This window comes from Centroberyx gerrardi, chromosome 17 (assembly GCF_048128805.1).
Source record: "Centroberyx gerrardi isolate f3 chromosome 17, fCenGer3.hap1.cur.20231027, whole genome shotgun sequence".
Classification (NCBI taxonomy): domain Eukaryota; kingdom Metazoa; phylum Chordata; class Actinopteri; order Beryciformes; family Berycidae; genus Centroberyx; species Centroberyx gerrardi.
In genome coordinates this window covers 6147372-6171651 of record NC_136013.1, presented here as the reverse complement: position 1 = coordinate 6171651, position 24280 = coordinate 6147372, and the positions used below count along the sequence as shown (strand labels likewise).

General features: G+C 42.8%; 1 protein-coding gene and 1 long non-coding RNA gene across 2 annotated transcripts in view; one reads left to right on the top strand and one right to left on the bottom strand.

The window, feature by feature from the left end:
• sos2 (son of sevenless homolog 2 (Drosophila)) overlaps nt 1–12388 on the top strand; it is a 35238-nt gene extending 22850 nt beyond the window's left edge. Inside the window, exons 13-23 of the mRNA XM_071895948.2 lie at nt 1532–1644; nt 2412–2634; nt 3925–4044; nt 4212–4374; nt 4754–4871; nt 5218–5390; nt 5637–5753; nt 6796–7060; nt 8079–8120; nt 8312–8415; nt 8934–12388. Coding sequence (XP_071752049.2) covers nt 1532–1644; nt 2412–2634; nt 3925–4044; nt 4212–4374; nt 4754–4871; nt 5218–5390; nt 5637–5753; nt 6796–7060; nt 8079–8120; nt 8312–8415; nt 8934–9455 — 1960 coding nt within the window. The 3' untranslated portion in view covers nt 9456–12388. The remainder of the gene's footprint in view (nt 1–1531; nt 1645–2411; nt 2635–3924; nt 4045–4211; nt 4375–4753; nt 4872–5217; nt 5391–5636; nt 5754–6795; nt 7061–8078; nt 8121–8311; nt 8416–8933) is intronic.
• LOC139909618 (uncharacterized) overlaps nt 1–15635 on the bottom strand; it is a 230486-nt gene extending 214851 nt beyond the window's left edge. Inside the window, exon 1 of the long non-coding RNA XR_011784527.2 lies at nt 15606–15635. This is a non-coding gene — a long non-coding RNA (uncharacterized LOC139909618). The remainder of the gene's footprint in view (nt 1–15605) is intronic.
• Nucleotides 15636–24280: the final 8645 nt, after the last annotated feature.

Sequence of the window (24280 nt, the reverse complement as noted above, 5' to 3'; positions counted from 1 at the left end):
AAAATCACGCATAATAGTCATAAAATACTTACAACAATAAGTCACCACATGATAAAAAGATAAGAGTACAGGGTAAAAACTATTTAATGGTAAATACAAAAAATAACAGGATAAAGACATCCCATAAAAGCAAGTCTATAAAAATAAGAGAATGTTATATTTGATTGGCATGAGCCGAGTCAATTAATTGCTCTGTCCTTGATGCCAAACCAGAATGTGAGGTGGTCAATTAAAATTGCATGATCTACAGTGTGAAAGGCTGGGCTACGATCTAAAAGGATTAAAATCACATTTTCACTCAAATCTGCTGCTAAAACAAGGTCACTTTAATGAGGGCAGTCTCTGTACTATGAATTGCTCTAAAATGAGGTAGGAATTGCTGGAAAATTTTGTTCAGATTTTTTATTTTTACTCAGAAAACCTATTAGTTGGCTTGAAACAACCTTCTCTAAAACCATAGATAAACTGTAGCAGCCCAGTTCTAGCATCTTTAACTGCTTCCTCATATTTTCTAATGAGGTCTTTTCAAAATGCCATAAAAGATTTCGAGTCTCTTTGCCTTCCGTTGTCGTTTGGCTCTCTTACACTCTCCTGTTAAGGCCCGAATGTTCCCATGGAGCCATGGCAGTACTTTAGTATTAGACTTCTTATCCTTATAAGGAGCAGCAGAGTCGAGAATAGTCTGTGTGGTACTATAAAAACGGAGAGCTACTCTGTTGGATTGCAGTTCTGCTGCAGTTAATGACAGCTGCAATAAAAGTCTCTGAAAAACTTACTAGCAGAAACAGTTAAAAACTCAAGACAGCAGACAGGTGCATGTTGGTTTCAGATGAGGTATAACTTCATGGGAAAACCGGCAAACAATATAATAATACCAGAAACCAGCACTAAGTCAATGGTGTGTCCCTTGTGTAGGCAAATGCACAAGTTTAATAACATTAAAAGATTCAATAAGGTTTGTAAAATCTTGTCTGGGTTGGACAAGAAAACATGTGTGTTAAAGTCATCTAGGATATGAATTGTTTAATATTTGGGCATAAAATGAGACAGTAATTCAAAACAAATCTTAAATTAACTAATTATTAATCTTGGGTGGTCTATAGATTAGTAAACAGAGCCTTGCCTTTTATTTAAAAACCAAGATACTCAGAGGAGGTGAAAATACCACAAATACAGATGGCCTTTACCCTTTCATAACACAAAACGTTGTTGCTGCTGTTTGCCTTTGTCAGGGCGCTGTACTTTAGTGCACAGCATTACAGAAGAGCCTTGTTCATCCAATCTTTAGAGATCCTAACTTACCTGGGTAGGAAATTAACACTAGCCACCAGCCACCAGCCGACCGGGTTAAATAATGAACATGGCCAGAGGATGAAAAAGTTTGTTTACATCACATGCATGGTGATCTAATTTTGCGGCAATTGCTGATACTTGCAATTAAAAGCTAATTGGACCCCACAGGATGCCGTGGAATGTGTGTGGAGTATCCGCTCCATATGTGTGTTCATACCGATCTGTCTTTCCTTCACAGGGTTCTCAACGTTTTCCGTCAGTGGGTTGAACATCATTTTTACGACTTTGAGAACGATCCAGAGCTGAGGAGTAAATTAGAGGAATACATCACCAGCAAAATTCAACTGCGAGGTCAGTCCTAGACACCGCAAGATATTTTATTCGCTGTGTAATGTCGGTACTGAGAGTTTTTATTCACATGGGTGCATCTTGTGTGGCAAGTTGGTTGGGTGGTAGGGTTTGCTTGGTCGTCACATCGACCAATCAAACATCTCCAATGGCCGATGACATCAGGCCGGGGGGAGGGGCTGTCTGCTGAGCTGTCCTGTCTTATTAATGCGAGTTTCATTCTCCATTTGGTTCACAGTTTGCAGAAAACAAATAAACATATTTTGACTATAAATGAGCTCAAAAACACAGGCTAAACAGCCGTGCTACACTTTTTACTGACTTAAAGCAAGTTTAAAGTGAGGAGAAAAGGCTTTGTTCACTGCCTTCTGGGAACTGTGTGTGTGAATTGTGTATGTGTGCGTTTCACTTAAGACTCATGTCTTTTCCTCTGCTGACTCAGCTGATCATTGTTCTCAACGCCTCCTATTCAATGACTTTGTTGTTTTGGCTAATGGCTACATTGCGAAAGCGAAATGTTATTTTCAAAATGCTATATCGATGAAACAAACACACAACATTGCCACATGATGAAAGTCACATAGACACTGACACAGCCCCTCGTTGATGTTCAGTGACATCGTAGATCGGCACAACTCTATTGGGTGACAACTTGATCCACTTAGTACTCAATGGGTTGCTGGTGCAGTCACTGGTACTGACAGTGCATGAACCTGTTGAAGTGCCACCAAACAAGAGCTCCTAGTAACGCCTTGTATTTGTTTTTCCAGGAAAGTCTATGAGGAAGTGGGTGGAGTCCATCAATAAGATCATCAAGAGGAAGCTGCAGACGCAGTCCAACGGCGTCAGCCACAACATCACCTTCGAGAGCCCGCCTCCTCCCATCGAGTGGCACATCAGCAGGGCGGGGCAGGTGGACACCTTTGACCTCATGACCCTTCACCCCATAGAGATCGCCCGCCAGCTGACCTTGCTCGAGTCAGAGCTGTACAGGTGAGTCTCCCGCTGCGGTGCGTGTCGATACGTGGGGGGTGGATACGGGCGTAGAGGTTAGAGAAGCAGGTTTGTGACGGGGAGGTTAGCAGTTCAAATCCTGGACCAGCTGGGGAAACCTGGGCAGGGAATCTGAGTGAGAAACGGGCTCTCCACCCTCCCTAACTACTGTCAAGGTGTTCCTGAGCAAAACACTTCTCACCCAAATGCTCCAGTGTAGCTCGGTGGCCAACAGTAGAAAACTGCAAAACTGTCGTACTTGGCAGCTCCCAGGTGTGTGTGTGTGTGTGTGTGTGTGTGTGTGTGTGTGTGTGTGTGTGTGTGAGAAACAGGGCATTGCTGGAAAAAAGAGCTTGTGTGCTCAACAAACCTTCTCTAAATGAATAAAAGTTTATAGAACATTTACCCGTGGCCCAAGGTATGCATGTGTCATTTTTGTTTTTGTAAAGACAAATATTTGTTGTATCAAAAGTTGTGTAGACATGTAATGAGGACATGTGGGTTAGATACCTTGAATCAGCAATGCTTAGAGTGTTTGGCAGCCTCCCTAACCCAAATTCAAACAGAGGCTAGAGGTGCTTAACACAAAAAAAACAACCTACCTGCCAACCTGCCACCTTGTTAGGCATGGTTTACTTTGCCAAACATGTCTGAGTGCTGGCAGAGGTAAGCTGTCCTGTAGATGTGCAGTATATAAGCTTATAGTAAATATATGCTTGATGTAAATAATCATAGTAAGGCACTAGTTTGATTAAAGTGTTTTCCATGGTTCGAAGTCACACATTTTCCCCTCAATAACCCGGGTTTACTTGGATTTATTTGATTGTCAGGCTAGTTTAGTTAGGAGGATGTGATTCTTTGAGATCCAGTCTGCAATGTTGATGCACTTACACAACAGCTTGATACACAGGTGGTCTCGTTGTCAGTGTTAGCTGAAAGTGTGAGACACCATAATGTCCTCATGCAGCATGTGTCCCGTAACGCAGGAGTGCTGCTATGTTGTCGTTTGTGTAAATAAACAAACCGCCAAACAGCCTCCTGTCTGACGTTTTTGACACATTTAAGAAACTGAATGAAAGCAGATTGTGTTGTTTACATGGCCAAATAAATCCAAAGATTGAGCAAAAAATCTAGATGTATTAACCAGATTATGCTTTCACAGTACATAATCTAATTAAGGTAATCAAAGTTGGAGTAACATTTACATGACAGAGTATCGCCTTAATCAGGTTAAAATCAGATAACTGGTTTGCATGTTTTCCCGGTCTGATCGAACTCCCTCGTCCACAGAGCCGTCAGGCCGTCTGAGCTGGTCGGCAGCGTCTGGACCAAAGAGGACAAGGAGAAGAACTCGCCCAACTTGCTCCGCATGATCCGCCACACCACTAACCTCACACTGTGGTTCGAGAAGTGAGTGAGAATCCAAGCACTTTGATTCTGTTTTATTTAACCTCAATTTCCCCGGGTTAATCTTTCGCGATCACATATTTTCAAGAAAGGCCTGCAGCAGTGAATATTGAAGTTATCCTCCTGGGGAAGAAAGTACTTAAATGTGTGTGTGTGTGTGTCTGTGTCAGATGTATTGTAGAGGCAGAGAACCTGGATGAGAGGGTGGCGGTGTTCACGCGGGTCATCGAGATCCTGCAGGTTTTCCAGGAGCTGAACAACTTCAACGGAGTCCTGGAGGTGGTCAGTGCCATCAACTCTGTCCCGGTCTACAGGCTCGACCACACCTTTGAGGTAAGCACAGCTATGCCAGTAAAACAAAACTATGAAATCCAATAAGATGACAAGAAATGGCAGTCATGAATTAAAAACAGTGTTACACAAGAATCAGGAGAATTTGAGAAAAAGGCAAACACATTGAGAATAAAATGGGCGGAAACAAATTACAAATTACACAAATGCCTGTCTATAAAAATGTGTTCCAAGAAGCGATAGAAAAGATGACACTGAGTATCTCTGGCAGAAAAACCCTCACACAACAATTAATGTTTGAGAAACCTCTCGGTGTTTGATGCTATGATGTGTATTTTGGATCTGTCAAGCGTTCAGTCTGAAGCTAAACTGGTGGTCGAAGCCTAACTTATAGGAGATTTTCCTTGTTCTGCACCCACAGGCGGTCCCAGAAAGGAAAAAGAAAATCCTGGAAGAAGCCGTGGAACTCAGCCAGGACCATTTTAAGAAATACCTGGCTAAACTCAAGTCAATAAACCCACCCTGTGTGCCTTTCTTTGGTAAGACTTCTGCAAAGTTACTATAGACATAACTACAGGTGAAGGCTGTATAGGGCTGGGTAGAAAAACAAAAAAAACTATTTCTATTTCTGGATGTTTCTATCCATTTTAAGGCATCATTATTTATTGAAAACCTTGAAAAGTTGGATTCTTACAATGGGATCTCAGATTTTCTATGAATTTATGGGATTTTTTATGGAAGAAATCAGTGATCTAATTCTGTGTAGAAAAGCAAACAACATGATAAATGATGCCCAGAAAGTAATATTCAAACAAAGAGAGCTATTGAACAACTTTGAGTCTGTGTCCTTCTCTTGACCACCATCAAACTCCTCTTCGTCCTCAGGTATCTATTTGACCAACATCCTGAAGACGGAGGAAGGCAACCCGGACTTCCTCAAACGCCACGGCAAGGAGCTGATCAACTTCAGCAAGCGTAGGAAAGTGGCTGAAATCACAGGAGAGATCCAGCAGTACCAGAACCAGCCCTACTGCCTGAAGGTGGAGCACGACATCAAGGTGAGACCTTCAATCATAATAATAATAGTACTAAAAGTAATGTACTGAATGACATTTTAAGTTTTGTTATCATTTAGTTCCTGCTGTGGAGTTTCATTTGTCTTTGTCATCTTCATTTTTTTGTTTTTATTTTTCCCTCACCTGCACGATTTGTAATTTATTTCCTCTTTATTGCATTTTAACATGTTTTCTGTGTACTAATAGATTAAACCCTAAACTCCAAGTTGTTCTCTTGTCCTCATTCAGAGGTTCTTTGAGAACCTGAACCCGATGGGAAACATGAGTGAGAAGGAGTTTTCTGACTACCTGTTCAACAAGTCTCAGGAGATTGAGCCACGGAACTGCAGGCAGCCTCCCCGATTCGTAAGTGATTCGATTGCAGTGTTTCCTCTGTAGTGTGGTTCTTGTTGCAGTTGTGACTTGGTGACATTGTAGTTTGTGGTTCTACATCGGGTCCTGTTTTAGTCCCAGATATGGTTATAGTGCGGATTGCAGTGATAAAATCGTTATTCCTAGGATCCTCAATCATAACAGGACTACATTTATTTGTGTTTCTGTGGTAAATTTGGCTGAATGACACTACTGTTTTATTTTTCAATATTCTCAAGCAGTGGTGGTAATTTTCTTTTTTGGGCTGCTGCACCACAGCTGAATGAATATAGAGACTGAAAGTACGCAGGGCTGCTACTGGAATATAGACTCAGTCCAGTATCCTTGTGCTGTACTTACAAAACAATCAGGGTGGGAAATTAACACTAGACACCAGACAAACAAATGCAACTTATTTTAGTATTTGTTTATTTAATTATATGCTATTGGGTGGATCTGATGTATCTTGGATCTTCAAGCTGCACTAGGCAGCTTCGCATGTTGGCAGGACCAAATGGCAGCGAGAGGAAACGGTTTGAAAAGTGTTTAAACTTCAATACTCAGAAATCCTGTAACGTGATGTCAGTAAACTGCACACAGCACGCTTACCAGCTGGGATACCACCAAGGATGCCAAAGGGATGAGAGAGGCAAAAGATCTAATGTTGGCGAGTCCGGCTTTCTCTGGACTCTCTGGAAAAAGTGTACAAACCCAAAACCAGAATTTAATTTGTGCAAATCTACGGCATCTCAATTAGGGAGAATGGGATGCTCTTCTCTATTGCAGCCCCACTTTAGATAAAGATCTTGCCTAGTGATTTGATTTAACAAGTCTTAAGTCATGTTTTATGAGCTATTAACGTTTGCCTTTGAAGAAAGGGGACATTAAACTGCCAGATTTCGGTGTGCGGTTTGACATGACGTCCTCTCATGCACAGAGTGAGAGAGAGAGAGAGAGAGAGAAAGAGAATGGGTCGTATTGGAGGTAAAGCAAGCAACGTCTGAATCGGTGCGTCTCTCTTCCTCTCCCCCTGCAGCCCAGGAAGACCCTGTACACTCTCAAATCCCCAGGGATCCGGCCTGTGCGCACGTCTACCTCTGGCACCCTGAAGGGCCACCCCGTCCCCCTGGAGAGGGAGCCCCCCCATAAGATAACCTTCCGGAGCATCGCCGAGACCGAGCCGGAGACGCCGGCGTCGGCCTCGGTGCCCACCTCTCCGAACACCCCCACCCCTCCCCAGTCGGCGTCCTCCGACCTCAGCTCGGTCTTCATGGACCACGACCTCAGCAGCTCCTACGGCGGTGAGTTCAACAGACAAACGGGTTCCTACGTTCCAGGTTCCAGTCTATAAAATGTTAAAAATAATGACAAATGCCCACCACAAGTTACCAGAGCCCAAAGTGATTCTTAAGATTGCTTACTTAGTCTGATCAGCAGCCAGAAAACCCACAAATATTCATTTTATAATGAAATGAAACGGAGAAAAGCAGCAAATCTTAGCATTTCTGAAGCTGTAACCAACAAAAATTATAACCGACTAATAACCGACTAATTTTCTGTCTATCAACTAATCAATTAATCGACTAATCGTTTCAGCACTAGTTCCCACCGGTCATGGAATTTCTGGAATATCATGGAATTTCGGGAGATGTATTCCAGACAGGGGAAGTCAGGGAATTTTGATAAAGTCTGGCCAAGGCCAGAAATATCAAGGAATTTTACAAATGGGTCACTTTACAGGAGTGTAGTAGAATGTATTTTACAACTTGTTTCATGCAGTTTGTATTAATTATAGTGGAAAACAGATAGTTTACCCCTTTAGAAAAACATTAACAAACCAGTTAGGAATAACATTTATTAGTCATAGAAGCACTTCGACTTTTTTTTTTTATGTCAAGGCTACAGTGGGAATCCTGTTCTTAATTCATGTCTGGAAAATCTGGAAACTTTATTATTATTGACTTGATTATTTCCAGGTCTTTAAAAAGGGAATTGTACAAAAAGTGCTGACAGAAATGTTGTTCAGTCAGTTGTTGTCATGACACTGTGTTATATTTGTCACTGTAAAGAATAATTTTTAGCTATGGAGCGATAAAGGCCTAGTGTCTTATTCCCAAGCCTCTATCAGCATGCATCATGTTGAACACTGACCTGACTACAACCTTGATCCAGTCAACTTTGGAAAAAGTATGGAAGTTTGAAATGGAAAATATGTAGAAACACTGCTCTGCTTTTGTTGTCCGGCACTAATGCAAAAGGTAAAGCACGTACCTTTTTATGAAGTTAGATCTTGATCTTCTGTCTCTTTGAATCTTACAGGTAGTAACTCCATATTTGCTCCAGTTCTCCTTCCGCCTTCAAGTGAGTGTGAAGTTCAATTTGTATTTTTTAGTTAATCAATTGTTTATTTAATAGTTCACCTATACAATAGACGTAGGTGAGATGAAGATAATGAAAAATTAAGAGAACCTTTTTCCTGACTGCCCTCTGCAATACTGTCTGCATAAGATCTTCGTGCTGATTTTTTTTTTTTCCCCCCATGTCTTCTGTAGAGTTCCAGTCAGTGTCTTGCGGCAGCCTCCACCAGCTTGGAGAGGAGCTGCTGAAGCCTCCTCCGCTGCCCCCGAGAAGGAAAGACGCAATGTCTGAGGCCAAGGTAAGGGCACGTCATCATTTCCCACCAGTACACGCATAATTGTTGAACATGATCTCAGCTTGATAGGTTTTTGCCTGTTTATGGTGAGTACAGATTCAGGATTGTTGAGAAACTATATTTCCTGGAAGGCATGTTTGTGAGCTTGTGAGCCAAGAGTTCTGGTAAATTTGTCGGTGACGGCATGTTACCGAATAGGTGAATAATGTAGTTCTTTGGTAATAATACAATACACTTTATAATAGTAGTTTTCAAATGCAAACTAGTGCTTCAGAATAAGCAAAGTAAATTATGTAGTTGCCCCCCACAAATTAATCCACAGACAAAGATCATACTCTATACTATACAAGCATTGAGTATCATAATTTTGAATGATTAGCCCAAACAATGACTGCATCATGCATGGGGTACGACATGTTTACTGTTGTCTTGTATAGTATACAATATAGCATGGTAATATTTTGTTTAACACACAATTGAAACTGATCTGTGTGTGTGTGTGTTTCTTGTGTGTGTGTCAGCTGAGCTCCAGGTCCGACAGCCCCCCTGCCATCCCCCCCAGACTCCCCCCTCCTCTGCCCAGGATCCAGCCCAGGGCGCCGGTCTACAACGGCCCCATCGACGGCCCCCTGCCCAGCCCCCCTCCCCCGCCGCCCCGGGACCCTCTGCCCGACACGCCGCCCCCGGTGCCCCAGCGGCCCCCGGAGATCTTCATCAACTACCCCCTCAGCCTGCAGCCGTCCCCCGTGGGCCGATTCCACTGGGACTTCGGCAGCTCCCCCAGCTCCCCCAACACGCCCCCCAGCACCCCGTCGCCTCGCGTCCCGAGGCGGAGCTGCCCTCTCAGCGCCAGCCAGAACAGCCTGTGCCCTCTGCCCGTGCCCATGCCCATGCCCGTGTCCATCACGGCGCCGCCTGTCCCGCCCCGCCACAACTCCAGCCCGCAACTCCCCAAACTCCCACCAAAGACATACAAAAGGGAGCTGTTGCAACCGCCGTTACAAGGCCTCTCGTTGGTGGAGAACGCCGACAGCAGCCAGTGAGTCGGCATCTTTCTTGCTTTGTTTTGTTTTGTTTTTTTAAATCACGAACACCGAGGTGATCTTGAAATGCAAACTTCAAACCATGTCCTGCAAACTATGAGCTCGCGGAGCAAACACGGTGGACTTCATCATGATCAAAGCTACTGATCAGAAAGAATAACACTGCTCTCTCCCCCCTCCCCCAGCACTCCAACTCCTCCCACTCATCCTCTGCATTGACCAATCACACCCCGCCATGCCTCTCAGGGGATCAGTAGCTCCGCCTTCATTATAAACCCTCTGTGCCAATGAGAAACCCACACCGGTGTGCCAGCTAATAAACAAGGAGCGCCAAGACACTGTTGCTGCGTGTGTGTGAGTGTCTGTCTGTCTGTCTGTCTGTCTCTGTGGGTGTGTGTGTGTGTGTGTGTGTGTGTATAAATGAGTCACTGTGTTACGTTTCTCTTGTTGAGAGCGCACACTGTACGGAGCAGGACCGTATGCTCCCGGTTAATAGTTCTCACCCCCCACACCTTATGTACAGGACACTGCTTTACCCCTCTTGCACCCCGCCCTCCCGGGGCAGGGTGAGTCTGGGAGTGTTGGACTTTGTAGCCTCAACCGTCATGCTACGTTTCTATGGGCATTGACATCATCGTTCACCCTGGAGTCCTGCTGCAGCTCACAGACTTGACTCACACTGTTTAAGGCCTCTCTTCTCCTCAACGATCAACTTTAGAAATCGCTCTTTCACAGTGGGTTCTTGCGTGAGAAGCAGGCATGACTAGACATTTCTATTGAGTACTTACTTGTTTTTCCTACTAACTGAAAAAAAAATGTGGCCAAAGTCTTATTTTATGCAGGGGGATAAGGGATTCGCTTTTTTTAAACAGACGTGACATTAAAAAAAAACAACAAAAACAAAAAAAAACAAAAGGAGGCAAAGGAATTTCATTGGCCGGTGCGACACTGAATTCCCCTCCCCCTTTTATCTCAACTGTGCACTGTGACTGTATAGAAGTGAGTTGAACTGTCTGGCTGTTTGTCTGCAGACAGGCCGCTCCATAGCCACACGCTCCACTTCAAACGTTGCCTTTAAATCCAACAGCAGTGACCTCTGACCCCCAGGCTCCGGGCCTCTCGGCCGGAGGGAAAGGGAGGCGAGACGAGAGTCTACACTCCATTTGCACATCAAGCTTGGGCAAAGTCAGCAGGTTGGATGACTATTAAATCTCCCTCAGCGACACGCGACGGAGAGAATTCTGCCACGATATCAAACAGCTCCGATCCAGGAGGAAGACGGAGAGAGGAGAGAAAGAAAAGGTCCGACCGCGAACCGCAGCGGAGTCGGGGCAGGTCGTCCTGTTTCTCTTTCTCAAGCTCTTCAGAAGCCAAGATGATGTCTTAAATCATCCCCTTAAAGGCGTGCGCTGCTGTCCGACACTGTGCTCTTCTCCAATAGCCCCAGTAACCTACTCTTCTTCATTGGTATGGAAACGCAGCACTGGAAAGCACGCAAACCCCCACCAAAGCCTGGGACAAAGGGACAGCTCCCCCCAGTGGCTGCTCCAAATACCTAAAAACCCATGAAAAAGAGGAACATTTTAACCCAAGTTCTTTTCTATCTATCTCTTTCTCTCTCTCTCTCTCTCTCTCTCTCTTTCTCTGCTCGAAACACATTTTTTTCATTTTGGAAAGACTGAAATAATCCATGCATCATGCTCAGATGTGCCTTTTATTTTGTTTTCTACTTTACAGAATAAGCAAATGGTGTCTAAAATGCTAAAAAATAAAGTTGCCTATGTAATGTTTAGAACAAAGCTATACACTACGAAATTGTACATGTTTGTGGATACTGTGTATATATAACATGTATACACTAACTAAATAATTTGTATAAAGTGACTTTTTTTCTGTTGTATTGTACCCCCATCCGCATCTGTTCGGTCAAAAATTGCCTAACAATCCAATGCTGCTACAGTCAGATTAAAAAAACAAAAAAAACAAAAACAGGTCACTGTCACTAACTTACTTACAGACAATCCCCAGTTTAAACACTGGGACTATTAACTGAGGAAAGCCATTTTTTCTTCCCTGCCCCCTTAGCTGTTTTAAAGCAATGAAAATATACAGTTCAATATGCCAAGCACTTACTTAGACGTGTGCTTCACTTTGTACATCCTACTAATTGCCTTTTGATTGTCTCGTTTTCAAAGACTTTCAAATGCTAATACTCATTAAACAGAGGTTGGAATTGTTTTAAGGTTTGCAATTGAGTGTATATATATAAATATATTATGTTATTTGATGAGCATAGTGAAGAATTGGACATTTTCTGAGAACACACTTTGTGCACTTTAGGCTGTACTGTTGAAGAGCCGCAGTTGATATAGGTCATGTTTGTAAATGCAATGCATTATGGCAATGGTCCTATGCTACTGTTAAACTCACTTTCTACATGGATCAGGGCAGTAAAACACACTAGTCTACCACCTCACTCCCCCCCCACCATCAGTCCCACGTTCATACAGACACACGAACACCTTAGGGTGTCTGGAAACCCCACAAGCTGGAGTTCACAAGCGTTCAGATCACTTGTGATGACGGATGGCTTCTGATTAAACCAGAGACGAGGGGGTTCGGAGGATTTTGTTTCTGAGAACTGAAGTGAGATCGAATTACTATCTTCGCTCATATTCTGTCCGTTTCCTTGATCAACATAGTTTCCCAATAAGTCAGTATTGGTGGGGTTGTTTTGCCAAGTTTTTTTTTTTTTTCTGTTTTGTTTTGTTTTTTTTAACCCCAGCCCTACAGAATAACAGATTAGATTTCCCTCCGTGGCACTGTAACAGCTTGATCCAGCAGTCGGTTTATTTGATGGTATGTGGCCTTTTAACTGTGCTTTGTATTAATGGTCTTGATGAGATTAATAAATCACCCAGTCTTATTTTGTACTGAACTACTCATTTCTCCTGTCTTATTTCTTGTTATTCAAAATCTCGGAGTTCTTCCACAGGTCTGAAAAGTATTGGAAATGAATTTGATCAACTCTAAGCTTTGAAAAGATTGGGAATTGTTAAATAATTATAATGTTCACTCCTGATACCTGTATAATAACACATTTTGTGTCGCTGTAGGCCCACTGACGTTTCCCATATTGTAATCTTCAGTTATAAATTGATATGTCATATTGCGCAGCCGCTACCAGCATACATCACATTTTAAAACCAACAAAACTCTTCTAATCAAGTGAAGAACTCAAGATCTGGGAAAAAAGTATGGTATTTTCAAATGGAGAAGTTGTAGGATTCTTGAAAATGTGATTTCTTCTTTTATGGCTTTAGCATTAGTATAACCAGTGCATAGAGATGTTTTTGCTCGATCTAAAAGTTTCAATCCACACTGTTGCATCCCAGATTTGAGTCACAGCTGTTTTAAGGACAAAAATCTTGGAGCCTCATTTATCAAAATGTGACTGTGACTTTATCCTAGATTTCATTGTGCAATCGTCAAAAAACATAAGAAACAAACAAAAATGATATCCGCAGTATTCATAAAGATGTGAAAGTAGGTTTAGCTTTGACAGAAAATTTATGAAAATCAGTGTTAGAGGTTTCAGTCAGGGTTTTGTTTCACTGTGGGTCATTCATGCTAAATGTAAAGGGCTTCTGATAAAAGCATCCATCAAACAGCAAACGCTATACATTCTGCTAAGTTTTTCATGAATCATTTGGGTTTGGATTTGGTCGTAAGCACAAGGTTTGTGCGTATCAGTTTTCTATAAATGAGTCCCTTGGTCTCGGAGGACGGAGTCCATCAAACAGTGCTGCACGGTCCCTCGCTGTCCTCGCTCTCGTCCCACAGTCCTCCGTTCCCCATGGCTACTGCGTGGCTGCCTCTCTGCTGAGCCAGGCCTGGTCTGCAGGGCAAGAGAGAAGACCGGTTCAGAGAGACATCACACCGGTCCCATAGGATGCAACAGGTAAAAAATAAGTAGTAATCTGTAAATAGTAATCTAGTAATCTGGTTGGTCAAATTCCAACAGTGCTGTATAAGTAAAGTAAAGCTAGTCCTGCGTGATTAAAAAAATGGAATGTGCAATGCTTGTACAAAACATCCTACTCAAGTAGAAATACTGTTACCTTGCTGAAATTTTACCTAAGTAGAAGTAAAACTACTGGTGTAAAAATCTACTGAAGTAACAGTAAAACGTAGCTCATTTAAAAGGAACTCAAGTTACTGAGTTACTTTTTAGAAAAGAGAACGTTGTTACATGTGATCTTTTCCTCGGCAAAGGCAGAGAGGACAGAGTTCAAACTAGATTATTTTAGTTGGAAAAAATTGAAATTACAAAATTAAGCGCACAAACAAAGTAAAGCCAAATAACTTGTGAATGGATCCACAATTTGTCAGTTTACGACTTTCCAGTTTCTGATGCTTATAGAGAGCCACAAAATTTGTACTCTGTAATGAATGTGATTTTAAAATGTAGTGAAGTACAATATTTCAGCAAAAATGTTCTTAAGTAAGACCCTCAAAAAAGTAAAACCTACCCATTTACAGTAACCAGAGTAGATGTAATTAGTAAACTTCCACCCTTGATAACCAGGGAGTTTGGTAACCATCTTTCTTGCTAATTTCTCCTATTTATATAGCTATATATGCATTGATAACCACTATATAAAACATAATATTCAAGAGGGCCTGCTTCTGTGAGTTGGAGAGACTTTGACAGTGTTAATGTGTTCAGCACAAGCACTTTGCACCTTGCTGCATCACAAGAATCAGGTGTCATTGCTTCCAGCAGAAGGGAACCTGCTGAAGTCTCTCACCTTAGATTTTCTCTGCTGTGGTTGAAGTTCTGGAAGGTTTGCCTCGCGGGGGCTTGAATCGGTATGAAGCCTTGTCTGCTGTCCTTCTCTGGTGCTGCGTCTGCCTGGTTCATCAGATGATGTGGAGATACAGAACAGATTAACAACATTAATCTAAATCTAATAAAGAGTAATCTGGCTTTACTTTGTGCACTTTATTTTGCAATTTCCAATTAAAATAGTTTGAATCTCGTCCTTTTAGAATTGCATGGAAAAGATCACGTGACAACGTTCTCTTTTCTAAAAAGTAAGTCAGTAACTTTTACTACATTTAGTGCACTTTAAATGAGCTGCTTTTTACCGTTACTTAAGTAGTTTTTACACAAGTACCTTTACTTCTACTTAAAGGAATAGTTCACCCAAAAATGAAAATTCTGTCATCATCTACTCACCCTCATGCCAGTTGAAACACAGGTGAAGTTTGTCCATATAACACACAGGGAGGTTGCCAGCACAACTCCATAGCAGCCTTCTCCAAAACAACTGAAGTCAGTGGGGACCAGTTCTTCAGAGTTCCAAAAAGACCTACAGTATATTTACACAATAATTTAGTGCAAATCTTAACTACAGCTGATTGATTTGCAACAAATAATGGTGTATAGGTCTTTCTATTCACAGTGTGATTGTTTGGCTGTTTTTGTTTTGGAACTCTAAAGAACTGGTCCCCATTGACTTCAGTTGTTTTGGAGAAGGCTGCTACGAAGTTGTGCTGGCAACCTCCCTGTGTGTTATATGGACTAACAAATTACACCTGTGTTTCATTTGGCATGAGGGTGAGTAGATGATGACAGAATCTTCATTTTTGGGTGAACTATTCCTTTAAGTAAAATATCAGCAGCACTTCTACTTGAGTAGGACATTCTAGTACTCTTTCCACCATTGGTATTATTATGCTGGTGACATGCAAGCAAACCAAAGGGTGCTGATTCTGTACTAAACCAAAAGCAGGCCCAGTATGGATACAGCATGGTACTTGTCTAATAGAAAAACTCAATATACGATTACGTCAATGTAGTAAATGGGTAAATACCTGTTTGGACGGGTCATCCCAGATGGGCCGGAAGGCACTTTTAGGATGGAGAGGAGGCGATCCTTTCCTGATGCTGACCAGCCTCTTCCCGTAGGAGCCGACGAGGCAGGGGGTCGGCCCGTCCACGCAATGCACTGTGGGATTCCTCAGAGGTGGGTGCGGGGTTAACCTGGGAATCTGCCACCTCAGACACACAGTCCTCTCTCTGGGCGCGTCCCGCATCTGCTGCTGCTGCTGCTGGCCGTACGTGGGTTTTAACAGCACCGGCACCTGGCTGTCCTCCTCCTCCTCCTCCTCCTCCTCCTCCCCGCTGTTGCTGCCCAGCATCCCGTTGCGCAGGGTGCCGTCGGGACTGCAGGAGGTGACGGAGGAGTAGTCGAACGCCGAGGTGTCGTCCGCGTCCGTCTCGCCATCGTCCAGGCTGCGGTTCAGGTGAGCCGCCTCCAGCCCGTTCGTCCCTTTCCCCGTGGGCTGGCTGGAGGTTCCCTGGCCCGAGTCGCTGTTCTCCCCCCATCCCGCGGCGTCCGGGGTGAGGAGGGAGCAGTACGCGTGTCCGCAGTCGTGGGCCGGCTGGTTCTGGACGGCCCGGTCTCTGACGCAGCTCTTCCTCCTCACCGGGCTGCAGGACCAGCACTCCACGTGCATGGTGTGGCAGCCGTCGGCCCCGTTGGTGAGGTTGGCGGCCTGCTGGTCGTCTCTGAGCAGAGGAGAGAGGAGGTTATGACACAAGGATACTGCTACTGTCCCATTAAAGGTCTGACATGTCAGCAGGTGGGATGGGGGGACAGTCTCCTAAATGTTATTGGTCATTGGTTCAGGCTATGAAAATCTGAGAAAGTGAAGTGAAGTCTCACTCCCCTTCCACAAAAACAAACACTGAGGCATTTTGACATTCAAATAACAATAAATAAATCGGATATATTATACATTATACAGTCTGTGACTCTGTGTATACATGCCTAAACCTAAAGCTCATCAAGACGAGTGACAAGTGTTGCGGCAGGAACCAAGGAGGAACTTGACCAAATGAGGGAGGTGGAGGGAGGTGAGGTGGGGTGGGGTGGGGTGGGGTGGGGTGGAGGGGAATAACAAACACTAGCAAAGACTAACAAAAATGGCCCAGATACATAAAGGTTAAAAGGAACTATATGCAAGAACTAGACCCAGCCAGGATGTTGGAGAACTAAATCCCGGTCAGGTTCCATAATTTTACAAGACTATTAGTATGTTTTTAAATGTCTGTTTTTTATTAAGGAGCTCATGTAAAAGACACTTGTCTGTCCAATGCACTGAGCTTGGCAATAACATTGTTTGAGTGTGGATGCTGCCTGGCTGTCTGCAGCCAGCAGAGGGCGACACTCACCTGTGAGCAGCAGTGCTGGGCTCCTCTCTAAGAGGCTGAGGCTCTCTGGTTTGGCAAAGCTGGCTCCGTGCACAACAGTTTGCAGAGGATCCACCGGCAACAGCATCAGAGCAGCTGTCATAAAGAATAAATACTCAGTTTAAACTAAAAAAATGTCTGCGCTTTATACGGGCGCTTTAGTCAAAAACAGCCAAACACGTACATACAATATCAAAGTGGGACAAAGGACATTTTTGTGTATTGTTTACATTTTTATTTAACTTAGAAATCATTTTGTAGCTTTATAACTGATAAGGGCTCTATATATAAAGTTTATTATTACATTATTATTATTAATATGACAGCTGCATCATTTGATAAACAGCTGCTCCAAAATCCCCCACTGTGGAGGCCCTTTAATGGATTTATGTTGCTTTTCAAGTAGACAAGAATCAAACATCTAGATTAATACATTCCTAACTTGATCAACTTGAGTGTTTATACTTTAACAACACACATACAGTTCATGATTAGACTGAGACAGTCCATGTGCCCACCAGTCCTTTCAGTGATGCTCTAACCTTTGTCCAGCCGGCTCTCCTTCTTCCCACCGGACGTCCTCCTCCAGGATCACATGGCAGCGGGACAAAACGCTCCTCAGCGCCCGCTCCGTTCCCAGCAGAAGGCTGCAGTCAGGATGCTCTTTACCCGTCCACTGCAACAGATTCTGGAGAGGGAATATGAAAAGTTTAGTTCCTAAATGTTATATATATATATAGGCTATGTTTGGGAAAAAAATTATTAGCCTACGTCAAGTTCATCATTATAAGAACTCACATTTTTCTCTTTTTATATACTGTACATATACTGTATATTATCAAAGATGTTCAATTGAACGTTGTTAAAACTTGATTTTGTTGGAGTGGTTAGATTTAAAGTTTTTTTTTTGTTGTGGACTAACTCCAGTTTTCAGATTCATTCATTAAACACCCTTTCAACTAAACTATATTTATTTGCAAAACATCTTGAGGAAATGTTTTTCTTATCTTGAGTGATAGTATAGTTGAAAACAAAATCATGAAAACTGAATAATATGGGACCTTTAATATCTCTAAAATATACAGGATCCAATATGTCATAATTTTGTCAACCAAGGATTTTGGCTACCTACTATAATATAAGCCAAATACCATAGTTTGATTTAATTTCCTTTTCTGAAACTTCTCTTAGCGAGCCTTTGACTGGACTTATTTTCATGGGCCCTCAAGCTGGAGAGGAAAGATTATACTGTACAAAGTGAAGCCTAAATCAGACTGCAAGACTGTTCAAATTGTGTCTAATGAGGGCAGTTCAGACTAAATGACTGGTCTGCTTGCTGTCCCGTTAGGAAGCTGTTCACACTAGGTGACGGTCACTCCGTTTTCAGTCTTGCACCACTTCACACTACACAAGCCTGAGCAGACTCGGCCCAATAAAATCAAACATGTTTGAAAAAATTGGGCCAAACGACCAGAGTCAGCAGTCTTCAGCCCGTTCACACTACAGGATAATCTGCCCTGACTACTGGCCCGAGTTTCCCCCTAAACCCAACTAGCCCAGATTCCAGTCAGGCTTAGAATCACCGTTAAAATCATCTAGTCCGACCGAGGCTTTATGGGACGGGGGCTCGGTGTCACATCTTGTCAGGGAGCCCAGAATTTCCCGCTGCACCCCTGCAAACAGGACGTCCCGCAGCTGATGACTCACCTGAATGTGGCTCAGGTAGCTGTGTACGCGAGAGACAGGAGCCAACAGCAGGGAGAGCAGTTTCATCTCCTCTCTCTCCATCTGACCGCTCTGCAACATCAGAGGGTTGAAACACAGTTATCAGCGTATTTGTTCAGGCACATTACGAAATAGAAAGTTAATAAAATCACCTACAGTATATACCTGCGTTTTGTGAGTTTTCTCAGGGAGATTAAGTCTGTTGAACTCCAGTGAGAGGAACGATGCCAGGGTCGTCGTGTAGCCGAGGTACATATCCGAGAAACCTGTCTGGAAGCCCAAATTAGAATCATTATGAGCACCTTCATTATATTCACTATAATAAAGTCAAAGAATTAACTCAAAAAACAGCGTCTGATTACGTCGTTCTGGCCGATGAGCTGCACCAGGATGTCTCCAACCAGGGATTTCCAGTGTTCAGCGGATAACCGTTCCTGCAGCGTATTCCTGAAGAGCAGATGCCGCTGTAACAGCTGCTCCACAAACTTCAGGTAAGTCTGACTGGATCACAGCACAAAGCAAAAAACAAGACACAGCATGTTACACTGAGAATTTAACAGCAGCATCACACAAAACATGGATTTACACCAGAGCAGATTCCCTTTTTATCACTTTAAACTTGGGAATACATACATTAAAGAGAGAGATACATACATTAATACAAACATTGATACATTAAAGAGAAGATTTTCCTTTCATTTTAGCCTCTTTGGGTTTTTTACCCAAATGCTTGTGTTTAGGAACTTATATACTAAACTTTGAATCCTTTGTGCAATCAATCTAATCTTTCTGTGATTCTCCAGAGAAATTAGATTCCATGTCGTTTCTCCATTTTTACACAGCCATGAAAAGCTCTGACCTATTAAAAATTATATGTTTTTCCCTGTGTAATTGCAGCCTCACAAGGTAATAATATGAATTGTGTAGCACTTACTATGGCTCCATGTTCATCTGGTTAGCCGGCGGTGTCTTGTACTTGTCATACAGCTGGTTTAAGGTGGACACATACTCCCACTCAGAATGGAGAAGTTGCATCGCCACCTGATGTCGGGCATCTATACAAAAAAGGAAATATTAGGATACATGGAGAGGCCTTAAGTCATAATATTCTTATATCAACTGATATCATATTTCCTTCAGGGTTTGTGACTGGGCTTTTGAACTGAAGGTTGCCAGTTTGAATCCCCAGACTGATGGGGAAAATATAGGTGACAGAAGTGAAGGTGCAACACTGTCCCCTCCGTCAACAACTACTGTTCAAGCGCTTTTGAGCAAAGCACTGAACCCCCAACCCCAACAAGTCCAAGTCAATTCCAAAACCAGGTTCAACAGGGGGTTGAGACCAAATCAAGACCGAGACCAGAGCAAATCAAGGCAGATTCAAGACCAAAATAGACAATAAACTGAGTACATTTCTTTTCAAGTGCAAATCATGCTTAAGGAGTTTCTTATGGATCATGGAGATGTAGATCTATCTGCAGGAGTTCTGGACTGAACCCTTCAACATCCAACTAATGAATGCAAAAGAATTGACTAATCAACATGTAGAAGTGTCAGGACTGTTACATGCACAGGTTTGTACAGGTGAAATCCATTAAATAGTTTTTTGTGCTGGGGATAAAATGAGCCAAACATCAATAAAATTAACAATTTTTGGTATTTGTGTGATATAGCTATGTGGCAAAGAGAAGGATAATATCAAAGAGATAATTTGTGCAACATTTTATTTTATTATTTTCAGCGCACCATAGTAGCCTATTGGGTCTCAACAGAGTTAAATATTTATAGATGCGTGCGTTAACATCCTTTTTATGCAAGCCTGATTTCTATTCTAGTGGAGGTTTCCATATTGTCACCATATCGTACAATAATGTGGGAATAGGACTAACGCACATCAGATCATAAATCAGACCTACTGGTGTGAGTTATAATTGAATGATCATAGAAACGTTATAGATGCAGTTATTATAGAAATGATTGAATGATGCACAGCAGCATAGCCAAGCGAGACCATTTCGGCCAAAAATACAATTATTTTGAAAATATATTTAGCATGGCATGTCATGAGCTTACCGTGGCGGCCGGACACAGTAGAATATATACAGGGGAAACACTGGGTTTACATGAGTGGAGCCGCAGGAGAAGAGATACAGAGGGAAGAAAGGTGTGTGTGTGTGTGTGTGTGGGTGGGTGTGTGTCTGTGGTGAGTTTACAAGCAGCAGCTGTGAGCACAGGTGAGATCAGTCTCTGGTGCGACAGAGAACATAACGTGATGCGCAGCGTTACCGATTGCCTTAGATCAATTTCTATATACTGACCAACTTTTGATTTCTTTGACATTTTGACATTTCTTTGAACAGACAACACGGGCTTTCACCTCTGACCTACGACTAGTTCCCGTTCACCACCCCTCCCCCTTGTTTGACGGACAGCCTGCAGCTCCTCCTAACCCTCCTCCTACAAACCCCGTTGTTCTGAAGACCCATGAAGGTTCAGGGCTTCTGGAAGTTCGTTTTGGGAGGTTCTCAGAAGCAGTTCTGAGGCAGCATATCCAGGCCTTGAGTCAAAATAGGCATGAGGCCGAAACAAGTCTAAGATGTCAGTGAAGTGCTCAGCTCTCTTGTGTCTGAATCTAATCCTCCCTCCCTCTGCAGGAACTCCCTCAGGCCGTCGCTCTTAAAAACACTCGTGTTCGTAGTCGACTTGCCTGGTTAAATAAGCACTGGAGAATCTAGACGTGATAACGTAGCGGCAGTGTGAGCTCACCTGTCCCTTCGTTCAGCCCTGCTTTCAGACCCTGCAGGTAACAGTGCAGAAGGACTTTGCCTCTTGACAAGCAGGCCGGCGGTGCAGAAGAACAATCGCAGCGGCTCCGCCCAGCGACAGGCGCTGCTGGATCGCTGCCACTGCACAGTGTGACAGACAGCACAATGTGTGTCATCGGTTTTTCTGTTATAAATACAGTTTTTACCATAACTCCAAATATTAGGACCACCTGCTCTTTAAAAGAAGCAGGCCAGGTGAATCCAAGTGAAAGGTGGAGATGTAAATGAGGGGGAGGAGACAGGTTAAAGGTGTGTAGCATTTTAACATTAATGAATCATTACCGCATTCATTTCAAGACACTGGTATAATTACTGTAAACAAATGAGATCATTACAGAGAAGATGGGCAGCCTCTACCAGCCGCTGCACTGCATTTTACATTGTGTGCCGCCAAGTCGGATTTAGCGGGGAAATCTGATGGATTGTGTTACGGCCTATGCCAAATCCTGGCCGTGGTTTGGGGTGTGTTGCTGTCTGTCTCTCTTGGCCACCCCCGAAGCCATTTAAAACTTCCTTTGACTTACTGATTGAGCCTTTTCTAAAATAAATTGTCTTTTATTCAGTTTATTATTCCTGTTTCGCTCCCTTTTTCTTGGACTCAGTTTATGTTACCCCCCTGGTACCCTAGACAACTTTTAGCGGTCGCAACAGATTGCTTTACGGCACAAAACAGGAATAGGTAAAGCTCTGTTTCTCGCAATGGCAGCTAGTGGAAGGAGTAAAAGGCCGATGGAAAAATCTCTTCCAACGTGTTTATCCTCTTCTTCGTGAAGAGAAAGAGAAATCAAACGCATCAGAGGGACACCAAGGAGGGGGAGGAGGGACAATTAGCTTCATCCTCTTTGGGACAGGAAGCATTATGGGAAGTGGCACTACCTAACAACACCACTGGCATGAGATAAAGGCTATAAATTGTCTCGACAATGGTCTCATTTGTTTATGGTTATTATACTAATGTATCACAATTCATTTAACTATGATATATTGATGTTTAAAAATGATACGCGCACCTTTAAGACAATTTCGGTATGTATTGTCTAAAAGTGGGTGCAATTCAGTATTTAGAAGGTAGTCCTAATATTGTGTACTGCACTGTCTTATACTATACAATACTTTTTAACTATATAGTTTATAGCATTTGTGTGTTTTTACCTTTCTCTCTGTTTTGAGGTGCAGCCCTTCCCATCCTGCTGAGGTCTCTGTCTGTTGTTGCTGTACAGCTGCAGGACCTGACACCGCATCACTCCAAGTTCCTCCTGTAGGTCCACAAAGCATTGGGACGGAGTTTATTTTTATTGTCCAAAATGAAATAAAAAGTGAAAGAATCATCATTTTATACGGTGTAATATCTTGAGAAAGTCGAATGCAGTCAAAGCTCCAATGTTTTCCAAATGTTTCCAACCTCTGTCTGTTTAAGCTGTTTGTGTTAGTGTTTTCTGTGTCTCTGTTTGAATGTATTTGTCCCTTTTTCTTTCAATTACTATGTAAATATAACACAAAAAAAGTCCCACTAAAGAAAACCCAAAGTGAACCTGACCCTCAGAGCCTCGACCAGGGCCTCCAGGCGGAGGGCTTTCTTCTGGCAGCTCTTCCTGTTCTCCTCCAGCTCCTCCCTCAGATAAGTGTCTCCATGTTGGATTTGACTCAGCTCCAGCAGGGCGGTGGAGAAGCCAGTCTTCAGCTCAGAGACCATGCATTGTAGCTGAGAAGATAGCAGGTGTAAAATATTAGTCCTAAAAATTAGATCCATAGACAAGGCGCACGTGCGTTGACCTTTGCACTCCTTACCGCTGTGGATAAAAGTCTCAGCTAAAATGTTAATGGAAATGTATTGGACATCAGAGGGATTTTACTGTGTATCTACTGCTGCTTTTGCAAATAATAAGAACTTTGAGAATTTAATGTGAACTGTCCCTTTAACGATGCCAGGCTGGATAATGAGGGAAGATTTACCTTGGAGATTTCAGTGACAAGCTCTCCCTCTTGAGGCTTCATGACCTGTGCAGCAGAGAACACAAACAAAGCTGTTTGCAAACACTCTGCGGTTCATGTGCACCAACCGCCACAAACTGTGCAAATTACAGATTTTGATATTTTTTCCCCCTTGCAGTCAGAAAGCTGTTAGACTGTAAAGAGAGGGAGAAGCACTGAGCTGAGTTTGATAAACTCCACCATGCAGAGAAAAGCAGCTTCCCCTGTGTATTCACTCTATCCTCCAAAATTGGACCGGATAGTATATCAGATGCACAATAGGCACAAAGCAGAGAAGTCAACCTCCTTTCTCTCAGCAATGTAGCTGAACTGAACCATTAACCTCTTCCTCACCAAACGGTCACAGACATTTTAATAAACAGGCTGAATATTACACACAAAGTTTAATTTGAGTGATATTTTGAAGCAAAACTGCAAATTCTATCAATGTGTTTTTCTATTACTGGCTATAATCCTACAGGAGAAGTCAGAATAACATGCTGAATCAGTTCTAGTCACTTTTAGGTCTGTGTGTGTGTTTGTTTGCAGTACCTGCTCAGATGTTGCCCCTGCCAGCAGCCCCTCTGTTAAGGAAGTGGCAAGCCAGCCAAAGAGCTCAACTCTGCAGGGGAAATGGCTGCTGAAGCCAAGATCCCTCCTTATAAGTCTGCTGACAGAAGGAGAGGGACAGATCAGCAAAAATTAATAAAAAAAAGACATAAGCAATAGCCTCGTATTTAAACCTACAAATAAAGCAAATAAGATCAGTGATAAAGAGATTAATAATAGCACTCCTTAAGCCACCGCACACCACTTTATTGCAATCATTATAAATCTCATTTTCATCATGTAGGCTGCAAGTCCACGCTGTACATATATATATAAAAAATAAATGATAATACTTACTTCCAAAGTGATACCCTCAGTGGTGTCCAAATATCCCAGAATCCCAAAGAAAGGAAAAGAAGAGGAAAGATAGACTGCTGAAGCCAAAGATGTAAAAAAAAAAAAAAAACCCACAAGAAACTCACCTCAATTAGCTG